General features: G+C 36.6%; 1 protein-coding gene across 1 annotated transcript in view; it reads left to right on the top strand.

The window, feature by feature from the left end:
* Positions 1–12,253, top strand: part of LOC144969418 (uncharacterized) — an 81,258-nt gene extending 69,005 nt beyond the window's left edge. The window contains exons 43-55 of the mRNA XM_078908529.1: positions 663–884; positions 1,787–2,104; positions 2,710–2,841; positions 3,250–3,423; positions 4,179–4,431; positions 5,008–5,228; positions 5,546–5,656; positions 6,270–6,444; positions 7,589–7,684; positions 7,898–8,094; positions 8,592–8,846; positions 10,506–10,808; positions 11,975–12,253. Of these exons, the coding sequence (XP_078764655.1) occupies positions 663–884; positions 1,787–2,104; positions 2,710–2,841; positions 3,250–3,423; positions 4,179–4,431; positions 5,008–5,228; positions 5,546–5,656; positions 6,270–6,444; positions 7,589–7,684; positions 7,898–8,094; positions 8,592–8,846; positions 10,506–10,808; positions 11,975–12,121 (2,604 nt within the window). The 3' untranslated portion in view covers positions 12,122–12,253. The remainder of the gene's footprint in view (positions 1–662; positions 885–1,786; positions 2,105–2,709; positions 2,842–3,249; positions 3,424–4,178; positions 4,432–5,007; positions 5,229–5,545; positions 5,657–6,269; positions 6,445–7,588; positions 7,685–7,897; positions 8,095–8,591; positions 8,847–10,505; positions 10,809–11,974) is intronic.
* Positions 12,254–12,738: the final 485 nt, after the last annotated feature.

Raw genomic sequence — 12,738 nt, 5'->3', positions numbered from 1 at the left:
TGCTTTCAGAAAATGCAAAAAAAAATGCAAATCTAAAATTTTCACCAAGCGACTGATTTTCTCATGCACTGACACATATATGAGACTGTACCAAAAGTTTTTTTCTTATAACACTAAACACAAAAAGTCGTCTATATATATATGAGACTGTACCAAAAGTTTTTTCTCATAACACTAAACACAAAAAGACGTCTATATTACATTGACAAACTAAGGAACGACTTTGTTATTAATAAACTGAAGACCTGTCACCAAAATTATAGTAATCATAGCTTTTTAAATTATTTTTAAAAAGTGTGCACAATGTTGATACTTTTCCCACATTTTTTTGCTTCTAAAATCAAAGGGAGATTATATTTATCAGACCTGCAAATTATGGAACAATTGTCGGATTTCTGACAAAATGGTCACGGATTTTTGACAAAATAGCCACAATCTTTTTTACTCTTTTCTTCATCATTTTCCACTTGATAAAGCATTATGCCTTTAAATATAAATGCTGTACATTTCATGAAAAAAATGTTCAATTTTACCATCTGCTGCTTGCAGGTCTTGTATGGGAATAAGATAAAATCATAGTACCACATACATGGTTACATTAATGCAACCTATACACACAATTTCGGTGACTAAAGCATAATTTTTTTTTCGGGGCTATCCAGGCAGTTCAACACATTCAGAAACTCAATCCTGACCTCATCATTGACAATCCAGCCCAGATCACAAATTGGGACTTTGTGTCAGATTTTGTCAGTGTTGTTGGAAGGATTTTCCGAGCCCCCAAGCATTGTCGATATCAATACGAAAATGTGGTGCTGCCAAGAGAGGACGGGAGGATCATGTTTAACATCAAGCCAAAGAAGAGCCCCAAAAGCATATACAAGGTAAATAGTTCTTATTTTATTCTGCTACTTGATACCTGATTCATATTTCTTCAACGTACGAGATGAACTATAGCTCTGTTACTTTCTCCTCTCAAAATCCTATTTTACATATTCTTCTTTCACCTATTCCAAAAACGTTTTGTCCTACAGAAGATAGGATATGTTTTCATTTAGCATGAGGGACAAATGGGCTGTCATTTATTTATTTTCAATACACATTTGTTCACTTTCTTTCACCATTAGAACAATGTCCAAACCAAGTTTTGTTTTAGCATACAATGCTATCATTCTTTGTAGGATAAAACCTTTTAATCTTGAAAAGATGAATGGTGTAATACCAAAAAACGACAACAACATAACTTTTTCAACACCTTTCATGATTTGAGCCTACTTGGTTCAATCACCGTCCATTTTCTTTATTATTATTAAATTACAATATTTGCAATCATGAAGAATCACTGTCTGAACTGTGATCAAATTTATTTTATAATGATGATGATGATGATGATGGCAAGATATTCTTTAAAAGATCATTGGTTGACTTTGCTCTAAAGCTTAATAAATCATCTAATTTAATTTTCTTTTAACTGTGACTTGTAAAGCGCCATTGAACACATTAGGTGGATATTGGTGCTCTTTAAATTTTATTTATAATTTATAATGAAGTCATATTTGGTGTTCATTCATTGATTCGGGAATGGGATCAAAGCTGGATTTTCAAAGTACAGTAGCTGAATAATAAAATTTGATTTAACATGTTTGTGATTTTACATCATAGCCCCATAGCTTTCAATGCGCAACCTGTAGAATGTGGGAGGAGTCACTTCATTTTGATACACCACAGAGTAAGATATGAGGATATCAAAATTATTTGGTTTGTTTTTGTTTTTTTGTTTTTTCAGACTAAAAATACCAGACCGCTTCGGACAGAACAGCTTTACTCCCAGGAAGGGTTAAAAAATTTCTCTCATCTATACAAAATTCGTTTCGAGGCGATGTTAGAAATTGGCTCCAAACGACCTGCTCCCATGCGCCAGACCGTCAATCCATCTGCTAAACCAACAAAACATGCTAGTGTCCTGGGAGAGAATGGTATCAATTATGACTCACCTCTACCCCCTAGTCAGCTGGCCATGAGGAGGGCAGAAAGAATTGCAATGGACAAGAAGAAACAGCAACAAGCAGCAGCTGCCCAGCAACAGGCACAAGCTGCCTCTGTGGTAAGTAAAAAAGTAAGTTCAAATCAGTGAGTTCAGGCTTACAGGCTTAAACATATTTGTGTCGTCATTTTACTTTTTAAAATGTTTATTTGCCCTTCTTTTTCCTTATCCCTTTTGACAAAGATAATTATCCAATGTGAAAGTAAAAATTGATTGTAGAGTGGTATATATATATATATATATACTTTTTAAAATTTATGACATAATATTTATATTATATTCAGCTGAGATCAATCAATTTTATTACTACCTTTCTTAGACATTATATTTACTTTTTTCCCCACAGTATTCATAGATAATGCCTTCTTTCTTGACAATAAAGTAAATGAGTCTATTTTTTTATTGCTGGTATTTTACAGAATGTTGCATCAGTAATTTTTTTATTGCTGGTATTTTACAGATTGTTACATCGGCAATTTTTTTATTGCTGGTATTTTACAGAATGTTGCATCAGTAATTTTTTTATTGCTGGTATTTTACAGATTGTTACATCGGCAATTTTTTTATTGCTGGTATTTTACAGAATGTTGCATCAGTAATTTTTTTATTGCTGGTATTTTACAGAATGTTGCATCAGTAATTTTTTTATTGCTGGTATTTTACAGAATGTTGCATCGGTAGATCCAGTAACAGCACAAAGAACAGTCCAGGCCGGAATTGTTGCTTCAGGTGTTACCCCTACCATCCAAGGTCAACAACTTTCATCAATTGTCTCAGTCACATCCAACACTGTTTTGGTAAGATATTAATGTTTCTCTTATGCTGTCATTAGCTTGCTCTTGCGTCATTGACTTACTTGAGTATTTCAGACAACGGCTCAATACCTTTTGAACAAGATGCTGAATGCTGAAGGTCAAAAGAGTCACAAAAAAAACCCAACTTTTCTTGTTTTCTTTGCCTCTGAGGTGTGTTTTATCAACTTAGTTTCAATGATAAACTATTGAGATCCTGACCTCAATGGGTTTTTGGTTTTAAAGGTTTTACTCAAAATAAAAGATTTCTCCCTGATTGAATGTGGCCATTAAGGCAATTTTCATCGTTAATAAAAATTTCCCATGCAGTTATTGATTTGTTATTGGCCAATTATTGTAATTGCCTCTGATCAATAAATTTGTGAAGCCCTTTCTTGCCTATAAATGTTTCAGGCTGGTCAAGTTCCAAAGGTGGCAGTGGGCCCAGGCCTGACTGCTGTGAGTATCGCCCGAACCATTGGAGCTACAGGAAATATTATTGTCAACACCCCCAGTGGATTCCAGTCTAGTGCTTTTGCTGCTCTCAACAAACGCATGAACCAGGCTGCAGCCTTACCCAGCACAATTGTAAGTCAAATAATGAACGTTTTAAAAATGTATAGGCTACTAGTGGAGCACCTGCAATATTTACAGGAAAATAAGGGCTAATTTGAATAGGCATTCAATTTTAATTATTATACTACTGTATTGTGGAAATAAGCAGACCGGGACAAATATTTTGAACCATCACCGATCAAAATTGGTCTGGTAATAAATTCTGTAGGTGTGCACAAATAAATCTGGCAACAGGGCTGCCAATTGGCGATTCATAAAATACAATGACGAATCAATATGCCCTGGCAGGTTATATAAATAATCATTAGAGTCAACGGGTGATAAAACAAGTTATTTTTATATCAGTCTGTTAAAAAAGTTTTTTTAATTTTTAGATTTGCCATTAATTCTGTACTCTTTCGCAAAACTTTTAACATGTTAGCCCAACCCTATGGTTTTTTTTTAAAGAATAGATTAGACGTTTCATATGAATTGCACTTTTTGCCTTTGAAAAAAAAAAAATTAATGAAGAAATAAGCTTTAACTTTTATATTCTACATTTTAGTTTCTTATTAGAGTTCCATTGTTATGCAAACTTTCCTCATTGATTGTTTGATAATGAACCTGAGGGAAATCTTAACTTCAAATTTGTATCAAAAGCATAGTGTTTTTACAGAAATGATTCCTTTTATTAGTAACTGTTTGCACATGCTGTTGAATGAAAATGCAATGCATGTATAGTATTTTTACTTGAACAGAGAGATTTAATTCATTCAATTGTATTCCAGGCTGTGTCAGCCAACCTTACACCCACAATTCGTGGACAGCGTAGTACCACAGTTCCCAGTGCCACAGCGATTACCATGCAGGAAGTTGGCACTATAGCTGTAGCAGGAGCAGCATCTGCATCAACTACTACTGTCACCGTCACCTCCCAGGTGGCTCGCTCTGCCCTTCAGACCACAGTAGCCTCTCCAAGCTTGCCTGCTGGGACACTCACCACTCAGAAGTTGGCAGCCATGGCTACCGGTGCCAGTGGAAGTAGGTGTCTTCAATTCTTTTATTATTCTTATCATCATCTGTCTTCCTATCACATTATAGATGTTAATAAAAAAAAGAAGAAAAAAACCAAAACAACCTGAGCTTTTATATAGCGCTGTAAAATATCCACTAAATGTGCTCAAAAGAGTTTGAAAAGGGTCCCAATCTAACAGCAACCATAAGGCTGAGACATGATCCCTGTTGGGCACCTTACAATTTTTTTTTCATCACAGACATCGTTGTACCGACCAGGTTATCATTTTATATCTGAGTGTGGTAAGAGAATGTGAGTAAATAAGCTTTTTTCAAGAACTCAGCATTGTCCAGAGCAGGTCTTGGACCAATGATCTGTAGGTCCAAAAGCGAGGGCCATACCAAAAGACCACATTAATAATAAAAATAATAATAATAATAATTTATACCGCCCATCTACCCCTAAATGAACAGAGGGCTCTGAGCGCACATTAAGAATTGTTCCACTGTTAGTAAATTTAGACCCAAAAAAGAAGGTAGGCCCCTTTTCTGTATAATCATCACTAAGATCACTTCTCTATATCTGCCTTTCCAATAACGCAGCTCTCCAGCCACAGTTAGTGCCACACCGTAGCCTCACACCTCAGCAAATCAACATCCTACGCCAGAACCCACTCAACATTCGAGGCCAGAGTAGTCCGGGTACAACTCAACAACTCCGAGCCCAGAAACTGCTGACTGCCGATCAGATTCGAGCCCAGCAGCTCAAACATCCTCAAAAGGTCATCACTCAGCAGCTGTTGGTTCCTGTACGAGGGGGACATGTGAGTAGTTCTCTATTTACGTTCCACTCATCCGTACTTGGAGAAAAAGTTAACTTTGACAATTGAACAACAAATATCTGATTTGCTCTCCTTACAAATTATTTGTAATTTTTAATGTTTGCAAGACACTTTTTACTCTTATTGATTACAATAAAATCTGATTTGCTTTAAGTGGAAATTGGTCAGTCACATCAAAAAATTAAAAAAAAAAATTATTTTGAAATATTTTAAACAACAGGAATAATATGTTGTAAGTCAATCTAGCATAATTCATGAATTTATATCTCCCCTCCCTCCATTTTGTTTGAATTTCTCAGTCGATACTCCAAGGGAAACAGGCAGGTTTGCTGAGGACCACAGCTATTCCCCATGAACAATTGCAGGCTTTGAGAATGAGGACACAGATACAAACACAACAGGGAAAGCAGGTTGGAATTTATGACTCAAATGTGCTTGTAAATCAAGAACATCAATTCAACAAAAGTTAAATTTGCATAACATGCTGTAAGCGAAGCTTATGTGTATGTTACAAATAAAACACTGTTTTTCATTATTTGAAAAATATTGATATAATAATAATATTGTAATTTATTTATATAGCACCTGTCCCATACAATATAGCTCTAGGCGCACAATGATGTACATGGCATGCTATATATATATAATTTATTTCATAGAATCAATCCACCTTTGATCTTTGACTAGCTCTTACCTAACAGTTTGATATTAAATGATCCAGTCTCCAACTTTTACTATCTTTTCTCAACCAACACTGATATTGTGGGTATTAGAATTTTAACCTGTAAAAGATGATTCACTCAATGAATTTCATTCAATTCTGATTTTACATGTGTAAAGTGAAATAGAACATTATTTGTGCTGGATCAATAAGATGAAATACTTTTGAGTATTTTGTAAATTCGTTAGTGATTAAAAGAAGTTCTGAACTATATTAAGGCTGAGAATATAGCAGGGAAATGTAGGGCTAAGCTTGATTAACAAACATTTCTTGTACAAAGACAGCAATACTTTATTTCCCAGCTTCAAACTGCCCAGATAATCCAAGGACAGGTGACAGCTGTGGGCCAATCAACTGCTTCAACATCTCAATCCCAGGTGGCCCTAGTCAAATCTGTGTCTGCTTCTCCGTCTGTAACAGTTCCCATGACCTTACCAGTCACTGGTATCAGTGTAGGACAACAGAGGACTGTTGTAGGTAAGAAAAGAACTCGGCTAATTTGAATTTATTTGCAGGTTCTAAAATCTATGTCCTGGACTGATCATGCACAACACATATACAAAAATGTTACTTTTCTAAACCCACAAAGGATTGGAACTGTGAGAAGTAGTGTCAGTGCCAACAGTAGAAAAGTTTGAAACAATGGTGAGAACATTCAACATAGTGCAGCGCTCGTCATCAACATGATGGTGCTGACTGTGAAAGAGAAGAAAAAGAAGAAATTTGTTTGGGGGGGGGGGGGTTGTTTTTAAAAAGATATTACTGTTATATGACCGAGTTATACAGAGCTTGATGTTTGGGTACCCACTTTATATTATAACTTTGTCATCTCTGTCTATTCTTCATAACCCAACGCTAATGTTTTCACTACACCAAAAAAAATTCCATATGATTTAGGCAGATCTGAAAAAGGAACTGAAAATATTCAAATGAATGTTATGATGATGCTTGGTCACTTTGGTATCCAGTTGGGTTGGACAATTTGTAAAAATTGTGAGATTAAAGTTTACATGTTCCCGAGATAACATATTGTGGTTATGGCATGTTTAGTGGCCCTTTAAGCCAGTTTCCTTGTGGAATGTCTGATCTTATATTTTATAGCCCCTCCAAAACAACTTTCAATGTTTGATAACTTTTTGTTATCACAAGTAGAAATTGACTAATAATCACAGTAGAATGATTTACATTTTGAAGGTTTACTCCATCTACTGGTGCCTATATTAGAAAGTAGTATAAATCTTTTAGGTCCATGGAAACAGTTCCAAAGTGTGAAATGGACCGTACACTAACAATTGCTTGCTAGCTTTTGAAAGAATGATTTTCTATTGAAAAGTATATTTTAACATCTAAATTAGACTAAACTACCCATTCATTAATTGGTGGATTGTGGGGGAGAAATAACTAAAAGAAAATATATGAAAACACCGTAATCAAGTAAGGTTTCTTTTTATAACAGGGTTATGATCTACCAATTTAGACATCGGGCCCTCAGCCTTTGATGTAATTAATTTTATGTTTCTTTATTTACAAGTTAAGAATATCTTCCTTAATTAATCAATGAAGTCAGATTGAAGTAAGGAGTGGTTTGATAACAAATCATAATCTTTTTTTTCTTTTTAAGCATCTCGAGCTGCCACTGTCAGCCAGATCCAGCAACAACAACGAATGCAGTTGCTTCACCAGCAAAGAAAAGCTGGCGGTCAGCAAAAGGTAACAGGTGAGTACAATTTAATGTCTGACAAAGATATGAAAACAATCTAAGACTGTTTTGTTTGTGCTATTAGATGATGTTACAAAAATAGATATTACTGAAATGGAGAGAAGTCAGGAGTGGGGAAAGCATTTTCAAGTCAAACAACTTACGCACACCCCCCCCCATAAAAAAAAAAAAAATGTGCATAACTTTCTATCCACATTTTTATCATCTTAGGACTGACTGCAGGAAAGGCTGGCCAAATACCTCTGTTGATTCCTCAAAACACCAAGCTGAACTCCCAGATTCTGCAGCAGATAGGCCTGGTGAACAAACCAATACAGCAAATCATTGCACACAGTTCAAACCAGCCCACTATCATCACACAAGTGTCTCAAGCTGGTGGTCAGCCCATCACGCACATGGTAGCCAAGGTATGAGCTTAAATATATCATTTTTTTTCCATTTTCCTTTCATGCTAGATGAGTTGGGAGTTGATGCTGCATTGGTTAATTCATACGTCATTTGACTGAAAGCTAGCAAGTTTTAATCCTGTTGGAAATACTTTGACCTCATAAGTTACAAATGGTCTTCTACCCCACACAACTATCAGTCAATTTTGAATGGAAGAAATAACATTAGATTTAGCAATTAAGTATTAAAAAACATGAAGTTTTTAGTTTGGAAATTTTCCCTCTACATATGAAGCTCATGAGCCAACTGTTTGATTCTTCAGAAATCACTTTGTCCATCTGTAACCAATGCCATATTTAAAATGCCATCATTCATTTTCTCAGAGAGAATGTTACTGACTCCATAAGGCCTGCTAATATTTCCTGATTTTTAAAATTTTCTTGACATTTTGTAGTCAACATTTTAGGTTCGGAGGCCTACAGATCTTATCTTGGTTCCATGTCTATTTTATTTTAAGGTGTCTCTGACCACTGGAGGTCAACAGACTTTGACAGCTGGAGGAACTCCCATCACCGTCACTCAAGTCAACTCCTCCACAGCCCAAGGGGTTGGCCTAACCCTTGCAGGAGCAGGTCAAACAGCTGCCAAAACCGCTGCCACTATTACTTCACTGGACAGTGGAGGCAGCAGTATTCAGGTTCACTCAGTGCAGCCAGGACAGAAAACTCTTGGCAGTCTTGCACAAAGTCTAGTCACTGCTCAGAATGTACAGGTGAGTGAGTGTGGGCATTGGACAGATATTAGGACAAGTGAGAAACCCGGTGTTGTATCTAAATGTTACTAGAACCCCCTTGTTTTGTACGACATCAGACCGCTTTTAATTAAAGATCATTCACTTTTTAAAGATTAAATTATAAACATGAAACACTGACATTGTGTACTGAATAAAATTTGGCTTGGGCACAAAGTGATAGAAAATGAGTTTTGACAAATGATGGAATGGTGGATGGAGAGGTCACTTTTACTAATACTTCTTTCTCTCTATATCCGTTTCCCTTTCCATTTTTGTCTTTGTACAAATACAGGGAAGATCTTTTTCGATAATACACACTAAAAACATTAACGGTTACACATTTTTGTGTTCAGGCAAAATTCCTGGGTGGGGTCTTCTGACCTCCCATTGTGGGCAAAGAGGTGACTTTTGCTGTGTCTTCTGTCCCCCTATATCTGTTTCATGTTGTTATCTGTCTTTGTCCTGAATTGAGATTCATTTTTTCCCTAGTACTGGTGGGGATTCTTAGCTGGGATGGAAGGTCAAATATATACAGTGTAGCATGCAAATCTCGAAATCATGGAAATCTCGAACACATCTCAACTCCCCGTTTTAATCCCTCTATTTTCATAATACCAGCAACACGAAAATCTCGAACACTATCGGAGGTGAACATGGAATTCTCGGATAAAAGGACTTTCACTTTCGCATTTGTTGATAAGATTCTTTTGCCTATGTCTCTATTGAATGGAAACGTAAACTGCCACCACTCTCCATTGGCGTTAACTGTGCTAGTTTATGTGTTTTCAAGTGCATTCCTGTGTGTGAAAGGAGAGAGTGGGTGTGCAAAGTATTTTTGACCAGTGTCTTATGTATGTATGCGGGCTTCATCTTATGCGTACCATAAGTATCAGTTAGAGACTAGCGAGCCAGTGATGGCATGAGGCAATTACTGTTGTGTATTAAAATCATATAAATGATTAGGGGTGGGGAAGGTAGGGTGAGGAGAGAAGCACCGGGGAGATAAGTGAAGAGTGGTAGTTTTTAGTTTATGGATTTGTAGATAAAGACGTTTAGTGCTGAGTGTGTAAACAACAATACGATATGCTAGCTTTGTCTCCTCGTTATAGTACACTGAAAGGGCAACATTATACCATCTGTTATCGAATGAACTAAGACGCACTAAATGATTCACTTCATTATAATGGGATCTTATCAACCCCCCCCCCCCCCCCCCCCCCATATTCTTCATATTCTTTGTAAAATACTCAACACGGAAAATTCGAAAACAAAGCTATCTTGGTGCTTTTAACTTCATATCTACACTTTTTCCCAGTGATCTTCCTTTCTACTGGTACTGAAATGATCTATAAGTAGTAAAAACCCCCTTATAACAAACAATAAATCATCAGGCAAAAATTATCTGGTGGGCAGAACAGATGAGCATTTTGCCTAAATGCATAACATCAATAGGCTTGCTGTGATTTTGTCATTAGATTATTATTTAAACATCAGAGGAATTTTTATAGCAAATAGTTTACTCTATCTTTAGCCATGTTTTGTCAATGATAGAGGATTTGTAAAATCTTCAATATCATTGTCTTGACTTCATTATCATCATCACCTTCACAATCATTACTCATTCTAACTGTCCCTTAGGTCCAGCAGGCGTCTTCCAACACACCTACAGGCACCCACGTATCCCAACTACTTCATGTCACTCCTGTCTCTGTTGGAGGAACCACTACACTCTCGGCTGCTGCATCTTCCTCCAGTGGGCAGACAACCTCAATTACTGTTCCTCAAACAAGTCAGCTAGTGGCCTCTGCACTGCGTGGCACCACCACCACTCTATTAACCTCTACTGCATCTGGTGGCAGCAACAGCACAGCTCCTCAGATTAGTCTAGTTACCTCTCCCGTCACAGCACTCACTTCAGCTGCCACAGCCAGCACCGTGCAAGTAAGTTGGAAGATGAATTCAATATCATTTTAGTTTTTGTTTTCCTCCCCACACACACACACCCCCCTCTCTCTCTCTCTCTCTCTCTCTCTCCCTCTCTCTCTCTCTCTCTCTCTCTCTCTCTCTCTCTCTCTCTCTCTCTCTCTCTCTCTCTCTCTCTCTCTCTCTCTCTTCTCTCTTTCTCTCTTTCTCTCTCTCTCTCTCTCTCTCTCTCTCTCTCTCTCTTCTCTCTCTCTCTCTCTCTTCTCTTTCTTCTCTTCTCTCTTTCTCTCTCTTCTCTCTCTCTCTCTCTCTCTCTTCTTTTTTCTCTCTCTCTCTCTCCTCTCTCTCTCTTTTTTTTTTTTTTTTTTGTTTGTTTTTTTTTTTAAATTGGAGTGGTGGGGGAGAAACGATTGTTTTTTTTTTTCAATGTGATAAAAGATAAAGGATGACATTGAGTCAAATGATGTACGGTAATTATAAAGGCTTTTTGACTTTGTTCAATCAGATATTTATTTATTAGTAAAGTCATATTGCATCTACTATGGACTTAGACGAGAGTTTTCCCTTTCTTTCGGAATGGTTGCTTTAGGTCACTACAATTAAAACTCTGGGTGGGGTTCCTGACCTCCCATAGCGGGCAGGGAGGTACTTACTGTGTCTTCTATACCCTTATATCTGTTTTCCAACATGCTTTCTGTCTTTGTTTTGGAATGAGATTACTTGGTTTTATCCTGGCCCTGCTGGAGTCTTGGCTGGGAGGGAAACAGTCAAATGCATAGTTATTGTTTTGGAAGATGATATTTTTTTCCTTGTAAATCATCTCTCTGTTATGCATTATTATCTTTGTTATTTTTAATGTATAACGTAAGCATTTGAGTGTATTCCTCTCTGTTGAATTTTGTGCTTGTGTCCGGATGAGACTTATAGGTGATCTCAAACTAAGTATATTGGTGGTGTGCTCTTGGAATCTCCATCTGATCCCTATTTGTTTTCAGTTCCCCTTTGTCGTACTTTTTCTTGGCTGCTTTAATTGTAATTCTAGAACTTTTTACTATCCCATTTTCTTCCTTTTTACTGGCACATATATAACCTAAATGTGTTGCAAGCGCCGTAAAACCCTTTAAAAAAAAACAACAAAAAAACAATTAAAACTGTTCACCCCTTCTTGCTTTTGCTCCGATCAGGTTCAAGCAATCTCCACTGTGGATGTGACTGGTGATGGATCCAGCCCTGCTGTAGTTGCATCCAGTCCCTCGTCTAGTCTGAGTGCCGACGCAGCCGGAACCAAAGCATCCCCTTACACAATGAGGACCCGAAATGCCAAACACTAAAGTGCTTGCATTTATTTAAGTTTCCCAGACATTATCACCTTGGACCTGTACTGATAGATTTACCACCTCTATCACGTTTTCTTCCTTTAGAATTTTTACATTTCTTCTGTACATTACAATTGTTTTTTTTTTGTTTTGTTTTTTTTTTCTATCTCCATCTTATTTCTCTATTTGAAAGAGTTCATGAAATTTAATGAGAATTGAGCAAACAAGCCGGAACTTAAGCCTTTACTTAAAATTTGATGCTTTTTGAAGATGGTGATAAAATTTTATGTCACTGGTAAAGTTTCCTTATTTCTCATTGGGAAAAAAAAAAAAGGATGAATAATTTTTTTAAAAAATAACATCTAATAAGAATTGATTAATATATGGATTTTTATGATTATTAAATTCTACAAAAAGATATTTTAGATAATACGGAACAAATGTGATGGTGTTTGGGATTCATAGTTTCATATAAGTCAAATTGTTGTGTCATGAAATGTCATGGTTAGAGATACTATTGATTTTCTTTATAACCGGCTGTAAGACGCTGCATAGCCTGTGGCAAAATAAAGGGACTGATATGGATCCATTTCTTCTGACCTTACTGCACTCAGTAGTGTTTGGGCAGAAAG

The sequence above is a fragment of the Berghia stephanieae genome, chromosome 3 (assembly GCF_034508935.2).
Source record: "Berghia stephanieae isolate SIO BIC M18660-M18661 chromosome 3, UCSD_Bste_1.3, whole genome shotgun sequence".
NCBI lineage: Eukaryota > Metazoa > Mollusca > Gastropoda > Nudibranchia > Aeolidiidae > Berghia > Berghia stephanieae.
This window is presented reverse-complemented; position numbering and strand designations above follow the sequence as displayed.